This window comes from Manduca sexta, chromosome 13 (assembly GCF_014839805.1).
Source record: "Manduca sexta isolate Smith_Timp_Sample1 chromosome 13, JHU_Msex_v1.0, whole genome shotgun sequence".
Lineage (NCBI taxonomy): Eukaryota > Metazoa > Arthropoda > Insecta > Lepidoptera > Sphingidae > Manduca > Manduca sexta.
Window position 1 is genome coordinate 2,481,643 of NC_051127.1, and position 22,156 is coordinate 2,503,798.

General features: G+C 35.2%; 1 protein-coding gene across 1 annotated transcript in view; it reads left to right on the forward strand.

The window, feature by feature from the left end:
• The first annotated feature begins 4,142 nt into the window (after positions 1-4,142).
• LOC115450506 overlaps positions 4,143-22,156 on the forward strand; it is a 79,127-nt gene continuing 61,113 nt past the window's right edge. The window contains exons 1-2 of the mRNA XM_030178537.2: positions 4,143-4,331; positions 13,252-13,312. Of these exons, the coding sequence (XP_030034397.2) occupies positions 13,276-13,312 (37 nt within the window). The 5' untranslated portion in view covers positions 4,143-4,331; positions 13,252-13,275. The remainder of the gene's footprint in view (positions 4,332-13,251; positions 13,313-22,156) is intronic.

Genomic DNA, 22,156 nt, shown 5'->3' on the forward strand with positions numbered 1-22,156 from the left:
AAGCAATTTCAATAGCATACAGACCGACAACAGCGTGTTTTAGTTTTAGTGGCGCTAACAAAGGGCTTTGCAGCTAAACTTTTAGGTCCGTCTGACCTACTTTTTTATTCATAATTTGGTTTACATTTAACTGGCAATAATAAAATATAAGCCCTGTATTATATTATTATACTGTCCCTCTGCTGGGCACGGGCCTCCTTTATTAGTGAGAGGAATTAGCCTTAGTCCACCACGCTGGACTAGTGCGGATTGGTAGACTACACACATCCTCAAAATTCCTATACAGAAGTTGTCATGTACGTAGGTTTCCTCACCATGATTTCCTTCACCGTTAATGCAAGCGATAACTCACAAAGCGCATACACACATAAGTTTAGGAACGTCATAGGTCCTTGGAATTTGAACACCCAACCAACACGTTATGTTTTTAAGTGTATCAAATTTTATCTTATTGTATAGACTAGGTAAATTAGCTAACATTGTGCGGACAATTTGTAAACGAGATCACTTGTGTTTAAACAATCTACACCTCGCATAAACTTCGCCAATTGCAGAAGAATTATATATGCTTCTTACGTCTTAGCTAGACGAAAAACTAAGTCCATAGTTTAGCTCAGATGCCTTTCTATAAACATTAACGCAATAGAAACAAATACAATGACATATCCTGGCATAGGTCCCGCGGTCAAAGCGAATGTATAGTTAGAAAGAAATATTAGTCACAGTCGCAACATAAACAAACACAATGTACATACCTCAAATTACAAATTATAATAAAAAATAATAATTAAAAATGGCAGGTCGCGGCTGTGATCGGTAGGTGACCACTCAGCATAATGTTGTTATGTGGTGCGAACGACAACACAACGCTGTTTTTCAGTAAAGTTAATAAAAAGACTAGAAAAAGAATAGAATAACAACGACAGCAAGGTCTAAATCCTCTAGCTCATTCATAGACATGTCTTACCTCTCCATCTCCAATATCGAGATCATTTCAATTCCTGCCGGCTTTCCTTTCGTAATTTATGTGAAATCTTATTATGATTAGAAAGATTTGTAGACCGCATTTATGCACATTAGTAGTACCTGTATGTTGTGTTCTCTTTCGATAAATTACGGCCTTCGCAACTGCTAGGCGAATTGTCAATGTTTTTTAATGAGTAACGTACTTGCGTATTAATGTATTACAGTTTCATATACTTGATTACTAGCGAGAGTTATCTGATGCGAAATGTGTTTCCATTACCCGAAATGCTGAACAAGGTCCGCTTCCAATTAGTTCGGATAATGCGTATTAAGTTCATTAACAAAACTTTGCTTTTGTGTTCGGTTTCATTACTATATCTAAGATGGTTTTGATAGTCCGATTTACCGTTATTTTCAATAAATGATCCCAATCCTTTTTTCGATCTCTGTCAAAAATGGATTAATCAGAAGACATTTTTTTTACATGATTATAAATGATTTATTTTAATTGGTTCATTCTCGGAATTGGATTGGAGATTGAGTTTGGGATCATTTATTGAAACGGCTGTTAGCCAAGTGGTCGCTTGAAAAATATAAATTCTCTTGAAATTAAATGAAATGAAGAGTTATTTGCTAGAATGTGGTTAAAATAATAACAATAAATAGGCATTACCTATAAGTAAAATGAGGATCTCACGCTTTGTTATTCGTGACGTGCAAATGTTTTAGACTAAAGATAATCTTAAGAATGTATTATGTATTATTAATTAATTTAATTTGTTATGTATTATTATGGCTAAAAATGTAATAGCCTAATATCTACAGTTTTACATGTTAATTTAATTTTACTAAATTATTTTTTTATACATAGTGTTATTACATATAAAATTAGTAAAATTTTAATGTATTTTAAATTTTATTATATTCTCTAAGATGAAGTAGTAACAGCACCCAATTGCTTTTATAACTTAGCTCTGAACACTGAACTGCGCTTAGATATGAAATGTAAAACCTTGTATATGTAAAACATAATTACATCAATTACATGGATTCAGATCATAACCTCACTCTATCGCTCAACGGCAATAGACAATGATTACCACACGAGAATACCCTTTTACTCCACTAAAGTAACAACACTATATCGATAGTTCACATTTAAGCTAGAATTTAGAGTACATTTTGTTCCCATTCGATTCCCTGTGGAAATTATGGAGCTAGCGGGCACGCTCGCTGTCTACCCTTAGTATATCAATTTTCGTCGATCCACCCTGTGTTTGCTCGGCCTCTGTTCAAGCTTCAATATTTATACATACCATTTATTTATTTGAACGATAAATCAGGACGATCATGTTTTGTTTGAATGCCGTCTATTAGGTAATGGTTAAGTATTTATTTATTACTAGCTTCCGCCCGCAGCTTCGCCCGCGTGGATTACGGACTTCAAAAATGTAGAAGGTGCTTAATTTGTTGGGATGCTTTTTTAATGTATGGTAGTATGCAGGTGGTCCAATTTCCGGTCATTTCCGTCATACATGATTTCTGTGTAGTTTTAACCATTAAGGTTGCACACGCGACGGTAGCTTAAAAATGGAGTAACTTCTCCCGTTTTCCTAACATTTCCCTTCACTGTTTTGCTCCTATTAATTGTAGCGTGATGAAAAGTATACCATAACCAGCTCAGGAGTATGAAAAATAATTGTACCAAGTTTCGTTAAAATCCGCTGAGTAGTTTTTGTTTTTATAACGGTTATACAGACAGACAGACAGACAAAAAATTTGCTAATTGCATTTTTGGCATCAGTATCGATTCCTAATCACCTCCTGATAGTTATTTTGGAAATATATTTCATGTACAGAATTGACCTCTCTACAGATTTATTACAAGTACAGAAAATATAGATTATGTCTAGTTTAGCTTGGCAATGTTATGGATTTTTTAATCTATATCTATATCTATACTTATATTATATTATATATTATTTGTCATACTCCTGTGCTGGTTATAGTATACTTTTCATCACGCTACAATTAATAGGAGCAGAGCAGTGAAGGGAAATGTTGGGAAAACGGGAGAAGTTACTCCATTTTTTAAGCTTCCGTCGCGTGTGCAACCTTAATGGTTAAAGCTACACAGAAATCATGTATGACGGAAATGTTCTCCTTAAAATTATGTAAAAAATATCCCACGACAGCATATGTCTATCTTTTATGGTTGACTCACAATAACACGTGTAACTCCCGATAGCTTAGCAGTTCGAAGCTTTCTCATTATATCTGTCTACTCTTACGTTTATAACACTCTCAGTCATCCCTAATTAAAAAAGTTAACATTATTAAATATTCCATAAAAAAGAATCATAGAAATCGGTATAGAAACACCAAAGTTATACATGATATGCTAATAATAAGCCATCACGCGTGAATACTGAATCCCATCATCAGACCCTGACCGGACAATCGGACCACCTGCATACCACCATACATTAAAAAAACATCCCGACAAATTGAGCACCTCCTCCATTTTTGAAGTCCGAAATCCACGCGGGCGAAGCTACGAGCGGAAGCTAGTTTGGAAATATTTGTATTGTTGATAAGTTTGCTTTGTGGTTTATAAGTAAGATCGTAATATAAATCGATTTTGATTTGCGTAATTAACTAATAAATAAGGCATTGGGTTACATTACAGTTTGTAAAACAAAAATTCTGCGAATTCTTTGACGCACAAAATGTAATATAAATGATAATATGTGCCTCAAATGGCAGTCTGTAACAAAACAGAATCAATAGCAAGTCAACGGCTTATAAATCCTCAATACCATTCAGCTCCGTACGTGAGAACATTTTCATATAACCTTTCATTCACTCGTTCAACAGAAATCTTATCGCAGCTAGCTCTCACGAACGTTCAATTCGCCAAGAATCCCGTATAAGCGCAAAGCCTTCCATACTTCATTTCATATGGAAATCACAATCTTCCACCGGCATAAGAAAACGTACTCACATTCAAATGCAATAATGTCACCCCACTGCATTTTTCAACAGGCTCTGTGGAAATTCAGTGCGATTTGTACATGAACTCATTCGTCCTGAGGAACTGTTAGCCGAAGTTGGCCGAGCGCGGCCGAATGCGGCCGACCGTGCCTCCGCGAGGAGCAGTCGCCAGTCAACCGCCGCTGCCGCCGCGTGCTTCCCTCACAGCTATCACTTCACACATGTGATTAACTTTTTTTTACTCAAGTGCAGTGGCCAGTATTAAGTTCATTATTTTTGTAAACTAATTAACTTTTTTTAATTGTTTTTTTGATAATTGAAAATGGGCTTAGCTGAAGCGTCCAACAGACGGAGACTTTAGGTCGACATAGGTTCGTACATAGCAACGTTCGTTTTATGTTAAAATTATTATCGTACCTTTATGTTTTTAATTATTTTAGATGTTTTAACTAATAAATGACTCGCCCTTATTTTATTTAGTTGCATCGAAGTCTAGCTTATTTTTTAATTACTGCTTACATTTATTAACGCTTTTAGTTAATGAGGAATACGATTTAGGCGTGCAATTTAATGCAAAGGAAATATATTTGTTGTTGATAATACATGAAGTATCTAAAGTTAAATAAAGAAGATTAGTGTTTTTCTTAATAAAAGAAAATTATACATTAATTATATACTGATTTAAATAGTATTTTAGAGGTTTTTTAATTATTAATTAAAATACAATAGTTTAAATATTTTGTTGTATTACTTGGTACATTAAAACAAAAGTTTTTTTGTAAGGATCCATCTCTTTACTTACTTGCATATCTTACGCCATAAATATATGCTTAAAAAAAATACAAACAAGAATTGGGAACCTATTCTTTGAACTCAGGTAAATAATTGTAGTGTTAAATATATTTTGAAACGTAAATTTATATTTTTGTGTGTCATACAGAATAACCTAAATTAAGTATTAAGCTTTATACTTACGGTAACCATAGCCATCAAAGTCCGCTTTAAAATCAGTTCACGGAATTAAAGTTTATTCACAGGTAACAAGTAACTATATATATAGAAGAATTAAGGTGACCTAACTCAAAAAATACGATTAGGGGAAACGATTAAAAAAGATTTAAAAACGATATAGAAGGCAGTGAATTAGGCAGTCGTCGAAAATAAGAATCTCTGTTTCCACTCTATAGTTTTGTCTTTTTAACCGACTTCAAAAAAGGAGGAGGTTCTCAATTCGGCTGTATGTTTTGTGTGTTTTTTTCATCATAGGGTTATAGAGCATGCTTTGGAAAGTCGCATTTTAAAAAAGTCAGAAGACATACTTACATAAATATATACATATATACTTTAACTAACTCAAAACTCTATATAGTTTTGAGTTAGTTCAGATTAGTTCTAAGGGTGCGATATATTTAATAATGTTTTATTCTATATATAACTCTTTAGTCGCTCGTGTCTGAAGATGGTGGTCAGTATGAGGGTTGCATCTGAAGCGGATTTTTCCACCGGTTTCCGTTCAGCTAGTCTCTTACAGCTGTATATTTGGAGGGCGGTGACTCTTCACGTGGACTATTTTGTTGTACGACAGCGCGATCTCACCACAATCAGTTTTTCTAAATTTTCAACGTCTTTGCGGACTGTGTGAGCGAAATATAAGGGTATATGTTGGCATATGGTGGACAAGCGAGTTTTTCAGAAAACACTTAGGTATAACATAGCTATCTATTATACCTATATGTGTAGACTGACGAGGCGAAATCATCTCTCGTTTGCAACTCTATCTGAATCCCATTTCGCTTACCATCATCAGTGGGGGGCACATTCTCCTGGCCGTATATATAAAAATAATTTAAAATCTAATTAATAGTTTCAAATATAACCTTTACATCCAAACTTGTAAAACTTACTTCTTATGATAGTACAAATTAAAAATAATTAAATACAATAATTGTGGAACAAATATGTCAATTATTTGTTACTAGCTGTTGCCGGCGACTTTGTCCGCGTCAAAAGCCTCTCCCTCTCTAAAAGTCCCTAAAACACGCCGTGACACTAGCGCCATCTGTTTAAAAATCAGATTAAAAATTTCAGTCTTTCCCATAGGAGTAAATTAACGGGATAAAAATTAGGCTATATGTTAATCTAGGGCATGGTCTACCCGTGTGGCAAATTTTATCAAAATCCGTTCATTTATTTCTGCGTTTACTTCTAACAAACATATAATCATCTATCTATACTTATATTAAGTACGTTTTATATTGATACATTATATTGTTATTTTTTATTAATGTTTTGTCTACCACCTTCTCTCGTTGTGTACACCTACCTTCTTTAGTCTCTGTACTACCTAAAGGTTAATTGGTAAACAATACCTTCGGCATTGAGTTCGCCTTTATACTTTTTGTATAAAGTGTAAAAAATAAATAAACATCGAAACATGCACAAAATTTCACATATGTAAAATTAGTACGAAGTAGAATAATTTATTATTTAAGATAGTAACTATGACATATTTGTCCTATTTTACATTGTTTTTATCAATAATATAATATCAGCATTACAGTAGCAAAGGGTCTATACAACTTGATTCTAGCCGGCTTCTCTTTCACTTTATATAAAACCTAATTATACTTGGAACAATTTGTTGACTGTATGCATATTAGTAACTATATGTTGGGTCAGGTTCCCTTTGGAAAAATTTAATTCTTCGCTACTGCGGCATTATTTAGGTTTTAGTCCATTATCCTTTCGATAGTGCGGGTTGGCATACCTTTGAAATTCTGACGTAGAATTCTGAAGCATCCTATTTAGTTAAGGATCTCCAACGAAGGATACACGGCATATAATAAAAACAATGTCGTAGCATTTTTACAATAAGCAATGTGACGTGCCTCTTCAATTATAGGAGACCACAGCATGCAAATTTATATATTGGTACAGCGGCAAAAATACTGATTCCCTAATAATATTATCGTTCATGGTCTAGTTTCTCATCACCGTTATAATCAATATTAACATAATATTAGCACATTTACAAAGGAAAATAGTACAGAATATGTAAAAACATTTAATTCGCGGAATACTTTGATGTGTAAGGCTTCGGTAGCGCTGCGAAGTTATTACTCTCGTACACTTTAATGTTTTCAAAGTGATTGGCTTTACCACTCTAAAGAACCCTTACTAGGGCGTCTACTCGCAAACTCGACAACGATATATCGGAAACGATTCTGCTTCGAAAGCATCAGAAACACCATACTTCAATTTTTTTTATTAGTTTAACAAAACTGGTTATGAATATGTGAAAATTCCTTACACACAGTCTTACTAATATATTGTTATAACAAATATTTGCCACCTTCTAGATGTGAACACGACATACAAGAATTACAAATGGTAGGTAAAACAGGTTATAATTGACTATGTAATCATGAATGAATTATGTAACGATGTAATTGTATATTGTATCTAATATTTGCTTGCTTTATCGTAACCATTGACTAAGTCTATGTTATATTTTTCGTTGTTCGGAGTGAATAATGATTGTTCTGAGGAATAATGTGCCGTATGTATAAAAATAAATAAATATTCTCTAAGATGACGTTAGCGTTGATGTCAAATTTGAAGTTTGCGTCTGACAGTTACCACTAAAAGGTTTATGGTCGACATTACCGAAGAGGAGTCGTTGGTCCGTTAATCGTTTCAATAATAAAACAATGTAACTGAGCAGACTTCAACACGACATATGTCACGATATGTCGAATATCGATTTTGCGAGTAGACCCTCAGTTCTGGGTATTGAATATTATTCCTCATTTCAGATATTACAATACACCTAGCACCCTTATCAGCTATCTATCCCACCCGTTTCTTCACTATTAATCATATTATAACTAATCACAGGACGTAACTTTGAAGAAATTTTGGGTCCGAGGGACTAAACACTGATAATTTTTATTACCAACTACCTTTTGCTCGCGGCTCCGTCCGGTATTAAAAGCCTTTAGCGCACAGGGTAGTCGCTTCCTATTAGTGAAAAAAAAAACATTAAAATTAAACAATTTTTCGGATTTTATCGCGGTTTTATTAATTTTAGTTTTCTCGCGAAGTTTCGAAGATTTTGCAACCTTCGTGTTTTTGTTTAATTTTAATGTCTAGCATTCGCGTAAACATAAGAAATCAAAATCATTTCAGTAGTTCCAGAGTTTATTTTTATTTATCGGACTCCGCAGTCAATACCGGGGGAAACCAGCGAATGGGATACTGGAATCCCTTGGCTTAGCGGCTGCAGGGATAGACAGGGAGGGCAGGAAGTGTGGAGGAATGAGAAGAAACCCTCTTAGGATGGAGGGAGAGAAGGCCAGGAAATGTTAGCGAGTCCTCATAGACCTCAATGTGTGCGCATTTGTGATTACAAACGTTTTCTCTTTATAATCTTAATCTATATATATAAAAATGAATCCCTATTTCCCTTGGTCACGCCATCACGCGTGAACGGCTGGACCGATATTACTATTTTTTTTTGATGTGTTTGTTATTGTCAGGAGAAGGTTCTTATGAAAGGGAAAATTCAAAAAATTGCGCGGAATATTAGAAAATATAAGAAAATTTAACGACAATATTAATTTTACATAACTGTTAGTGGTTTGAAATATTTGTTAGCGATCGACAGAATGCGCGCGTGCATATTAGTCCATTGAAATGTTACATTTTTTAGGCCTTACCTTGCGTTTTTTAGAGGACGCAATTTTATTTTTTTGAAGTGTAGGGGGGGTCAGTGTAAAGCTAAAACCAAGTTTGTGGGGTCGCCACCCTTGTCCCACGGCCGCCATCTTGAAAATAGGGGTTGAAATGGTTTTTACGATGTATCTCTTAAACTATTTATCTGACAAAAAAATGTATAAACATTTTTTGTTGCAAATTAAATTCTCTACAACTTTGGTCTAGTAACTTTTGTCGTAGAACTATAAATAAAAAAGTTATAAGCGAAAATGTTAAGAAATTCAATGTTAAGCAATGTCCATTGCAACGTCATCAGAACGTGTGTTTATAAGGTTCATAATACTTTTTTTTGTACTCTCATTAATACCCAAATACCCAAGGGACCATTAGAGAACAAAAGAACATCTGCCTGCTATTATTATTATTATTTCTAACCTCTTATTGTAAGAATAGCTGATAATATTGTGTTGAAGTTGTCGTTCAACTTATATGTTTTACCCCTATTTTCAAGATGGCGGCCGTGGGACATGGGTGGCGACCCCACAAACTTAGTTTTAGCTTTACACTGACCCCCCCTACACTTCAAAAAAATAAAATTGCGTCCTCTAAAAAACGCAACCCCAAATGTAACTTTTCAATGGACTATACATAGATAAGACAGGACAACGTCTGTCGGGTCAGCTAGTATTAGTATAGATTAAAAAGTATGTTTGGGCTAAATGGCTAGATATAAGGGACCTGTGTAATTTAATTATGACCTTTAGTTCTTAAAAATCGCACTTAGTAATTAAAATCTTTATTCGTTACTTTTAAGTCATGTTTGTTAAATATCGCTCTAACTCACACTTTAACAAATGATTTTCTATTTTTTAAGATAGAAATAGTACCTATCTTAACCTACAAATGTAGACCTACATTATAACAAGCCCGCGCAATTTATAATAAAATGAAAATATTATTAGAGTGTTTTAAGTAACTGTAATCCTTACATATTATACTAGTAATCTCCGCCGCGTATGTCTGAACGCGATAAATTTTAAACTAACGAACGTATTTCGATGAAATTTGAAAATAGTTTGATGACTATATTCATCCCGAGAATATATAGTGGGAATTAGATTCCGAAAAGCTCTTTCGAGTATAGTCGCGGGTAGTAAATAAATAAATTCAAAAATACATTTTACCCACACACATATAGGTAAAAGCAAATTGATAACTTATAAATAAAGTTAATGTATTGATAAATATTTTATATCATTAATTTCAATAATAATTAAAATTTTGTTTTAATATTTGTCACTAACCGAGCATTTGCTTAGATTTTTAAGATTTTTTGTGAGGTTATGAAAGATGGTTAGGTTAGTCTGGCGGATTTCTAATTTAATTAATTATTCCTTTTAATGTTTTTAATATGTTAATGAATATACGCAGTGTGTTTTTCCGTTTTCTCTTCTGGGTATGATCCTCTATGGGGCTGGGCTTTGTTGCTTTGTTTGTAGCATTATTTTGTGCTACGTAAAATATAACATTTCTCGTTGCATATAGATTCAAGACAAATGTTTGTGTGATCCGCAAATATTTGATTCTTGACTGTTGTCTCTGAGTCTTGTGTTTCTAATACGGGAAGGCTTGGAACTTATTGAGAAGCGTAAGTGTTAAGTGGAGCGTATCATATATAGCTGTGTATAATATTTTACTTGTAATGGTGACGGACGAAATGTCTGGATGTTTTATGAGCACAGCAAAGTGACCGCTGCACCTGATGGTAATAAAGGAGTCCAATAGAGTGTCAACTGACGAGTGATGATTACCCCTCGACGGTCGATACAATTATGCCGGCCTGTTAGAATCGGATTTACACAGGCTGATCCCGGAACGTGATACACTTACGTTAGGAGCTGTAGACGTTTGTTAAAAATGCACGGCAAAACTCTTACATAGATTTCAATTTTTAGCACATAGATAGTCCAATTCTGAATTGAAATTAAGGTGCCGCGCAAACTGTCAGTTGCTCAAGCAACTTTCAGATTCATAGTAATGTCAGACACTAAATTAAAAAAGCATTTTTTTCGGAACAGTTTGACAACCATACCTCATAAGCATCTTTATTCCTTGAATCGCACATACTGCATCTCAGTGGCGAAAGGTGAAATTTTCTGAGAGGGTACCCGGAAGAACATATAGGTACTGATATGTATAAATGCGGTCTACAAATCATTCTAATGATAAATAGAGTCTATATTAGGGGAAGTCGACAAGAATCGGATTATTTGGACCCTTCGCCACTGTTGCACCTTACTCTTCGAAAAAGTTATGTTAAAGCAAATTATGTCTTTAGTCCAGCTACTATCGCGTTCTATCGTTTATTTCCTAGACATAAGGAATTGATTTGAAGAATCGAATTCGCATTAATCCCTCTCGATGGAGGCGAAGTTGTCGACTTATCTCACCGGATTAGGAAACTGAAGTAGCGACGCTGTATCTCCGTTCGCGACAACTTTGTTGCTAAATCATGGATTTTAAGTTTGATTCTGGGTCGGGTGAAGTTGATATTAGGTCAACGATGCGGATAGATGTTAAGCTATTACGTACAAACACTTATATGTTTTTTCCTCGCAGGGGTAGGTAGAGGTGTATTATTACTCTGCCATACGGCCGTGTGTATCCATATATATCCATATGCAGAGGTGCAACTAGGGCACCCACTTTTCGCCAAGTATGTTCCGTCCCATGATGTGATAGGGGGCGAGCCTATCGCCATATCGGGCACAAATTCCAGACTCCGGGCTGATACTGAGCAGAAAAACCCAAATATCACTTTGCCCGACCCGGGATTCGAACCCAGGACCTCAGAGTGCTATTGTACCGGACGTGCAATACAACTACGCCACCGAGGCAGTCAAAAGTCAGTGTGTCGAAAATTAACCATAAATAAAGAATATTTTCACTAAAAATACCTCTTTTAAAATTATTATTTTTGAATCAGTTTTAGTTAAGACTATCGTGCGAGTGTGGTGCGTGCGAGAGTGTATTTCTGACTGAAACTATGGTGTTGCCGCTGTGAGAAATTCTTTAAGACAAGTAGTAGTGGCAGTAGAAGGTGTAAAGTGAAAAATATTTTTTTTTTGTATTTTTCGGAACTTACACTTTTTATTTTATATCTACGGTTATTTTAAGTTGTCATTTTTTAAAATATAATTATGTGGTTTTATTTAACAATACCAAAATAATCATGTATATAGATAAACACAGACGGCGCGCCCCATATATCTCTATTCGTGTTTAAAACGCGCGAAGTTTATGACTTGTAACGATATACGGCAGCTCCCACGCTACGCCAGTGCTACGCCAGCGCTACGCTCCGTAGCGTAATCGTAGACCAATCGGGCAGAAACAATAGGGTGCGATAAAAATACACAGCGTAGTTACTTGTTACCGGCAGACGGGATAAACTCTGGATTACGTGTGTTCAAGGCTTTTTAGACAATTTTCTGGGATAAGCGAATATTTAAAATAGCTTTGTAGAAGCTTCTTCAATTATTTTTTAAAGTTTAATAAAATGCCTTTAGGTATAATAGAATTGTTAGTTTCGGACGATTTACTGATTAAGACATGATAGTAATATTTGTGATGATTTGCATTTTTGATATGTGGATATAATATTAACTATGTTTATGAAACATGCATGTTTTATATTCACTGAAATATTTATTGGACCTGAAAAAGGTTTATCATATCCGTTCATACAATTTTCTTACACCAAGTTTGAGAAGGTTCCCCAGAGTAAATTGCGCAAGAAACTAAGTTCTCTATAAAAATGATTAGATTATAATTTCCTTTTTTTATAAAGGCACGCCTCCCACTGGACCTGATGGTAACTGGTGTGGGCCAATAGAATGTCGACAAACGAGAGATGATTACCCCTCGGCAGTTGACACAATTATGCCGGCTTGTTGGAACCATATACACAGGCTTATCCCATAACGCGACACACTTACGTGAGTCACTATGGCGAGTTTTAACACCTTGTGTACGGTGGTCGCTATCCGAGCGGATATAAAATATATCCTACCACGAGCAAACTCTTGTTGCTTGGTACAGTCAGACCTGAATTAATTTATACGTTCATAAGAAGACGTTAAATATTTTTAAATTTGTAATTCGTACTTTGCTTTCATCCACGTATGTGTATGAAGTGGCATGAAGACAAAACATCGATTGACAATAGATTATCCGTCGCCGGTCGACACAATTGTGCTGGCCTCTTTGATTTACAGATTCGTAGGTGGAACATATTATGACACCTCACAGTTCCATCCATTTTAATTCTTCGAGTTCATCAGCGAATAAAAATTGACACACTTTTCCATTATTTGAAATGCCTTTGAAATATGTTATTATTAAATCTTGAAAAAGTGTAAATGTTGACACTCAAATAAGAATATTTGTGTTTACCGCAATTCTATTATATAGTTATCCTGATTTGTATATGAAAATAGAATTTATTATTCTTATTAACACTTGTAGACTAATTTTCCTTGAACTCAAGATTGAATTTTGTATATTTGCCTACAGGTCAGTTGCCTGCGGGAACACAGAATGTTTTCCCTATGCCGCCGCTACAAAGATGATCACGGTGAGTATTACATTTAAGAAACTACAAAGTATAACATGACACTTTACTCTCAAGCAGTTAAACTCGGTGGACATGGGTAAACAGTAGAGTCAACTTCTGAGGTCCGAGAGTATCACACCGCCAACTTCCTTACTCCGAACTGCGACTGAGTCATTTTAAGATATAAAACCCTAGTAGAAAAACCCCTCGGAAACCTCGAAATCCGTTGGTGCTGCGCCTGACCTCTCTCCGGTCATGTCGGGTTGCAGTCTCACAGGTTATGAGAGTGAAGGAACAAAGAGTGCACTTGTGTATTGCACATACACTTGTGCACTATAATATCTCCTGTGTACCTGGCTGATCTCCTTTGAGATTGGCCACCGTGGACGAAATTCGGCTAGGAGGTAATCAATACCTTCGGCTTTCCTTTATATAGAATCTAATAATTATCATCAGAACGACATGTAGACGCCATATATGCATTTAGTACCTATATTGAAATAAAATAATTGACGGACTTTATCCTGGTTATTCTTACTATTATGTTCTCCCGTTGTTTTGAAGACTTTGTAGCCTTCATGGTCACGGGACGGACTGATATGTTTTTCTTCCCCAAATCAAAGTTACAATATTTACCTACATTTTACAATTAAACATTTTTTTAGGTGTTGACGGTAAGATCTACACAGAATGAGCTCATAGTATCTTGAATTTCAGTCCGTTCCGTGACTATGAAAGCTACAAAGTCTTCGAAACATCGGGGGAAAATAATAATATAAATACCCGCAATAAAATTCGTAAATAGTTTTATTTCAGTGCTACTCTTCTAGTTAAAGGTGGTCTACCAGTTCAGAATTGAATCTAGTAAAGATTAAAATCAGCATTACTTTAACCAATCTGTTTACTTCGGTATAGTTACTACTACTACTGTTCCATTAGCTCTTCCCGTGTACCACAGGCTTAACTGAGATATTTAACTCGCTTATTTTTTAAATTAATTTTCTATTATCATATAATAATATCAGCCCTGTATTATATACTGTCCTACTGCTGGGCACGGGCCTCCTCTACAACTGAGAGGGTTTAGGCCTTAGTCCACCACGCTGACCTAGTGCGGATTGGTAGACTTCACACACCCTCGAAATTCCTATTGAGAATTCCTTAGGTATTCAAATTTCACGATGTTTTCCTTCACCGTTAAAGCAAGCGATATTCACATAGAATGCACACATTATTTTTTAGAAAAGTCAGAGGTGTGTGCCCTTGGGATTTGAACCTGCAGACATTCGTCTCGGCAGTCCGTTCCGCAACTAACTAGGCTATCGCCGCTTTTATGTAATTCTCTATTACGTTTTATCATACATATTTAATTTTGGAAGACTACCGTTCTCATTATTTATTTCAAATAGCTGCAATTTCCCTTACCCCAAGCAATAATACTATAATCCCAATTCGCTAGTAAAGACATAATTATAATAAAACTATAAAATTGAAAATCAGGTCCTATTCGATATCCTTCTAGAATTTTCCCGACATATTTTAACGATACTACTCTTCGAGACCATAATCTGAATCAACAATTCCAACAAACTGGGTCACCTAGATATCAAAATAAGCACTGAAATATTCAATTAACCATCTACTTATATACAGTGCACTCAGGCTAATCGTTCGGGTAATGATCGCGTCAGAAATCAGCTGAGTAAATTGGGATAACTCCCACTTAGTAACCCGTGGTAGGTAGAGGAGGGTGGGGACGGAGGACCGCGCGAAGCCATTCATAAAACTATGCCCGATCGATATAAAACCTCTAACGTAACAAGCCCCGTCGGCTGCAATCACTCTGTTTGCAATTTCTTTGAGCTCTTTAGTTGAATTGGAACATGTTTTTAGCAAATGCAAATGTTTGTGAACGTGGAAATGTTTTGGCTCGATAGTTGAATTTTGGTATGTTTGTCAAATTATAATGATTTCTTATGTTTAAGCCAATGTTAGACGTTAAAATAATACGTAAATTAGTTTTATTGTAATTAACATTTTTTTTTTATTATGTTTCGTCGAAAATAAACAAGTAAATATTGCAAGTGTAAATATTAATTAGTTAGTTCTCGCACGTTGCAAAAGATAATATCCAGGAAAGAAAAACGCTATCCGATATTTAAAACCTACAGTCGGTGCCTTTGCCATTAATTTTTAGCATATATAATATAATACACTCCACGAGTCGAACCATTCACTCGTCTGATAGTACACAATACGATATCTCACAAGCAGCATCAGTAACATCCATAACTTTATCTTATCTAGTTTATAGCATACGTGCTATTTTGTGCGGTACTATTTATAACAAAGACAATAAATCAATCTCAGCTTTGAGTAAAATCTCAAGTAGACATTTAACGTATTATATATACTATTTAATGAATGTATCTTAAGCTGTCATTCAAGAACTCAATCTCAGCTGAATCGACGCTCTTAAATAAAAAAATTTGCTATCAAATCCGTGACATATGGTGACTCCTTAGCTGATCATCAGTATTGGGTATATTAAATAGCGACTGTCTTAAGATACTGTTTTTAATTTGACAGCGTTTGGCCTGATATAGCATTTTAGAACAAATCTGAGTCACATCTATTAATCATCATAGAACCCGGTACTATTTAAAGAATGTACCAGTGCTTGGACAACGCTAGCCAGTTTCGTATACATGAGATCAACCTCTCAAGATCTTACTGGTTCGCCTTCTCCTCTTAAGTGTCAGATACGCTTTTACAATATTCTCTATTACTTACGTAGTTCAAAGTCCTCAATGATCTTACCAACATACCTTCCACTACAAAAAGAATTAAAATTAAAATGGTAATCCTGTTTTATTATCTTTTTTAAAGTTAGACAACTTCAAGAAACTCGCATCAAGCGAGGACAATGCGACGATTTAATTGTGTCGTCGCTCTATTGTGTGAGCGACTGAGTTGGATTGTTGTTTTCCATTTTATTAGTATTTTCACCCGACCCTAACGAATGGCATCTTGTTAGGATTTAGTCAGATCTCCGGCGATTTAAGATGCGAAGTGTTTTCATTTGTTGGGCTTTAGTTGTAGCGTTGTATGCCTGAGAGTTGAGGATTATTGTTTTGTTGGTGATACCCTCATTTACGACGAGATGCAAAAGTCATTGACCTGGGAATGATATCTCCTGGACCACAGACCACGGTCCTGCAACCACATTAGAATTGCTTTCTGACTAACACAAAATTACTAAAAAACCTTTTTTATGCATGATAATTTAAATATTTACTTTGCATTTTGGTTCATTCGTATATATCTTTGCCTATTCTTAAAATATTTTTCTAGTAATTTGCGTACAAATTGTACACGAGCGTTCATTGACCGACGTGCTTTACACGTTCCACGAAAATATATTAAATGTTTTCGTATATTTCTTACATTTGCCTATAAATATGGCTACGAAAGAAAATGTCTTAAAAATACATAACTTTGCGACGCAATCTAGATATACAAGTTTATCCTTGCTTGTCGAGGAGAGATAAAAAAGGAGAGATGTTGGAAAAACTTTTCCCCTAATCTATTTATCTGACTGTGGCCAACAATAATAGTTTTATGGATGGTGTTTACAAAAGATTTATACGATTCTGCTTACCCTGTATAAAATAATAATTATTGATTATATTACCAAGATCTTTTATTTTTGTATTTGATGGTATAATGTAGTTGGTACACGCATTCGTTACGCGTTGCGGGCGTTTGAATTCCAACCTAAGAATGAAAACAAAAGTGTCATCAGGTAATGTTTTTTATAAAAATCTATCATAGATATATTTAGAGTTGCTATTGCTATTTTTTTTTTATTTTGTATTTCTCTAAATACGTCCATTGGTATATATATATACTAGCTCTATATCTATAGTGCAGAGAAGTCTAAATGACTTCGCCCCTTTCGGTTTTCAGTATTACGCCTCACTGCAGTGGCGATGACATTTTTCAAAAGTGAACCCGACAACATGATAGTTTGCAGTATGCACGAATGCGGCCTATAAATCGTTCTAATGATAATTAGATTCTACATAAAGGAAAGCCGGCAAGAATCGATTTATATGAACCCTTCGCAGTGCCTGTAACCTAGTTTTGTATACCATAGTTCTACATGTGAAGCGTAAGTTAATATTTCTACCAGTGGTGTAACTAAGTAGTAGCGCTGACGGCTTTTCATGCAAAAACTTAGCTGTTTAATAAGTAAACGAAACACTCGCCGCGTTTTATAAATGAAAAAACTTCAAGATATTTTACGGAATTATTTAAAGTTTTAATGTTGGAAGTATTGTAGTTGTATGAAGTTGGATTGTTTGGGATTTTGTTTTTGTAAATTGACCAGCACGTCTTATTGGAGGTAAACGACTGCTAGTTAACAGTAATTTGAATCACAAAGCACTGCGCGGTATTAGACTGCGTTCATCAGCCTAGTGCAGGGATGGCGAACGTTTAATGGTTAACGTGTCATAATTTATTAAATAAAATATATGGCCTTTAACATGCAAACAGGACGGGTTTTATCTAGCTCGGCATAGTGGCTTGAACTGCACCTGATGTTAAGCGAAGTACAGTCTAAAGAAAGATACATATACAATGTTAGGCATATTACTCCCGTGCCCTAATTATTTTGTCACGTTCCACAGCCACACCTGCCATTGATTGGCCATACTGTATACTTTTGAACTGATTTTGTGACTCGAGAGTCTTGCTCGTAGAATTTTTGCGAAAACTGCTTTTTGACTAGCCTGCAGCTAGCCTGAAGTCAAAATTGATGGAACATAAATATTTTTTTACCACCGGACAAGTGCTATATACCACTTCACGAACCGGATGTATACAAAATAGATTGCAACTGTGGTCTCTCTTATGTCGGCCAAACAAAACGAATATAGGGACCAACGTAAAAGAACATATAGCTGAAGTCAAAAAGTGGGCGCTGATTGCACATCTGCCTACCCCTTTGTTGATAAAGGCGTGATGTATCAATAAATTATTTCATTACACAGCACAATAGTTACCACTACAGATTTATTACCACTAGAGCCGACGTATTCAGTAATCAAAATAGGCCTTTCAGTTAGGACTGTAGACGTTCAAATAGCAATCCTTAATTAAGAGAAGCTCAGCAAATGAAAAGCGGTTTGTGGCCGCGATCAAAGCGCGTTGGGGGCTAATGTCAACATCCTGTCAAAAATCCACTTAGCAGTAATTAAATTGACATTTATGGCTTTATACGTAAATACGGTTTGATTCGTTTCGAGAATACACTTTATTACATCTGCTATACGTACGTTTTGCTTTACTTCCTCTTGTGTTAATAATTTTGTGTTAAATAATAAATATCAATTAATAATGCAAGACAGTCTATATATTATTATGAATTTATACTATCAATATTTTAATACTGGCTGAATATGTTTTAGTTATTGTTCTGAGGGCTGTATAGTCGATTAACTCCGGCAACGACTGTTCCATATTCAAAATTGTATAAAAAAAAATACGAAGGGTTTTGGCGGGAACTTGAAAATGTCATATGGTTGTTTTGTTTTAAAACTTCATTAATTTGGTGTTACTTTGAATATAGTACATCATTGTAGTGTATTGTTTTCGTTATAGTTCTATTGAAGTGTTCAAAATATGAAAAAAGTGCTAATTTGTTTATAAGTCACAGCCAATTCCAAAATGTTTGGTAAGTCATTTCTTTATTAAAACTCGGAACCTTAGACTGATGGATTAGAAATACTTCATTACATAAAATGTCTTACTGCTGAGAAATCGGCAATAGTCCCCTTTCTTGGGCTGTGAGCCGCGAGGATCTAGAATTTATTGCTATGTAGGGCTTTAAGTTATTTTATCGATTCTATGAGACTCACCCGTCACTTATTGACTAATCGAAAGTTCGATTCTCGGGTCAGGCAATGATATTAGATTTTTCTATTTAGTATTAGTGTACTCAGTATATACTCGTGGTATGTCTCTCATATGTGATATTCCGCCTGGGTACCACCGCAATGGCTATTTCTGTCGCCAAGCACCAGTGTATAGTCACTGTTGTGTTCCGGTTTGAAGGACATTGAAGCCAGTGTAACTACTGGATATAATAAGACTTAATATCCCATGTCTCAGGATGGTGAGCGCAACGGAATACCAAGCAATACTTTGTAATTCAAGGTATTGGGTGGTGTTTCTACTGTTTATGGGCGGTCGTATCGCTTACCATCAGGTGAACGGCAAGCTAGTCTCGTCATTCAAAGCAATAAGAAAAGGAGTCCAGAATTTGTGCCCAATATGGCGATAGGCTCGCCCCCTATAACATCTTAGGACCGAATAAATACGGCGGAAAGCAGGTGCACTAGTTGTGCCTCTGCTTAACCCTTCGGTGATAAAACGCTTGAGTGCGTGTGTGTATTGACTATTATAGTAATATTTGATTATACTTTAAATCTTCCGAAACATTCATACCGCAGAGTATTTCGTAGCATAAATTTTACATTGTCTGATACTGAACTTAAAATTCTTTCTAAAAAGCGACACAAAATATTTTAAAATTCCAGTTTTATGAATTTGCACCAAAACCACTAACAGTTGAAATACATATTTTCCTTCAAAACTCACAAATTCTACACGAAAATAAAGTATTTTCCCAACTTTTATTTTACATTTTGTTTTGTTCACATAACTAATACTTTATATCGAATAGTGAGCGAGCTCTGTGGTAAATACGTAAGTAATCTTATTAGAATGAATCCGAAAGTTTCTGTATACGTAAACAGGATAATTCAGGGATCGATTCCGATTGGTGCCACAAATCAGAACAAATAACCCGTTGGATATTTATTGGCGTACTTTTTGACTGCTTCGCACCGTCACTGACTCGACGATGATAAAAATGTATTGTGCTGTGAAGCGTTAAAAGTGGTTAATTTGAAATTGGACACATTTTTAACGTAGCTAGTTCTAGTTTAGCTTGGGGTTTAATATTACCATTGCTAACGCGAGATGTAGTTGAATAAAAGGTATAATTAACATGTATGGTGAGCTATTGCTATTATTGATACGTCATACTAGGTACCAGAAGAATTTCTCGTTTTGCTCTTTGGAGCAAAGCATATTGCTGAGTTGAAGCCTGATTGCGGCTGCAATATTTTACAAATGGTATATGTACTTGTCTATTGTCTATGTATATCTTAAGTTATACGTGTGTTCTTTTTTATCTATTTATCTGTCTATAACATATTTTGATATTATTTTAGAGTTCCGTATCTACCTCAAAAGGAGTTCTTGTAGGTCTTTTTCTCCCTTTTTTGTTACGATACTGCTCAGGAACTTGTAGAGGTATTCATTTGGAATTGATATCAAATATTCGAGTCTACGGTCTGCTAGCTGTAAAAATCCTAGCGATGGGAAGATATGATTATTTATGTTGTATATTTTGCGATTTCTCAAGGGAAATAAAATTTGTAAAGGTAAAAATCAGGAAACAATAAATATGTACTTTAATAACAATAAAAAGAAAATTTACTTTTACTAACTTATTATTTGCGGTTAGTGCAATAACCGTGTCTAAGTATCGAACTGTAGAGTTAAGTTTGTCAAATTTGACCTTGTATACTTAGATACCTTACCTACAAGTTTGTACGGAACCCTCGGTGCGCGAGTCCAACTCGCACTTGTTCGGTTTTCATAATGTGGTCCCAACTATAAACATATTTTAACATCTAGAGCTTATCTCTATTTTGCATAATTTTCATACTTAGTGACCATAATGTATTTTTTCACTTTCACGTAAAATCGAACCTACGGCTTCACGATTCATACCATTCTATTATAGCAAAAGCATACAACACTAACTAAAAATATGAGGAAAAATAAACTAGTAAAAAGCCATCGAAATAAATATCACCTCGCTTCGGTGATATTATAATGTAGAGTGGATACTTGGAATCGACGGGCGGAGAGCGCTCGATCGCTTCAAAGCGCTTCGTAAGTAGCCGATCGTATTGATTATGTTGATTGCACGACAGTTGGCAGATATTTTATTATAGACTTTATATGACCAACATTAACCGATTTTTGATAGTGCTTTTTTAAACCGACACTTTATTTTATTTCGAAATCGCTGATTTTTTACTGGTTTTTAAAAGCAAGAGTGGATTTTAATCAAAAGAGTCAAGTTTCGTACAGTGGTTTTAATAAATCATTAAGGTTGACTAGTCAAAGATCAAACTGCCTCGGTGGCGTATTACCGCGCTATGACTCTGGGTTTGAACCCCGGGTAGGGCAAAAATAATTGTGACAGGGTTTTTCCATCTTAAAAATTACTCAATCGCAGCTCAGGGTCAGGAAGTTGGCGGTATGACATCTCCGTGCCTCAGAAAGCACGTAAAACCGTTGGTCCTGCGCCTGATCTTTCTCCGCGGATTGCCGCCTCACCTGAATATGAGAGTGAAGGAACAGAGAATACACGTGTGTATTGCGCACTCATTTGTGTATTAAAACATCGTGAATGATCTGTGTTCAGATTGACCGTCGCAAAAATTCGGCTAGGAAGGAATCATTTAAAATTACCCAAAGATCATTATGGTTGTTTAATATCATTAATCTTCTGGTCCGAGTCAGGTCAAACCCCATGCTCGGCACTAGCTCGTTTTCTCTCATAATATAGTCTTCTTCCTCGCATAAGCTATGAAGTCAATGTCTTAAAATATTGTATATACATTTTACTTCCCTGGATTCTGAAAAAACTACAGTACTTTTTATTATTTTTTATTGATATAACCCTACATAACAACGCAATCAGAACAAAAGTAACAT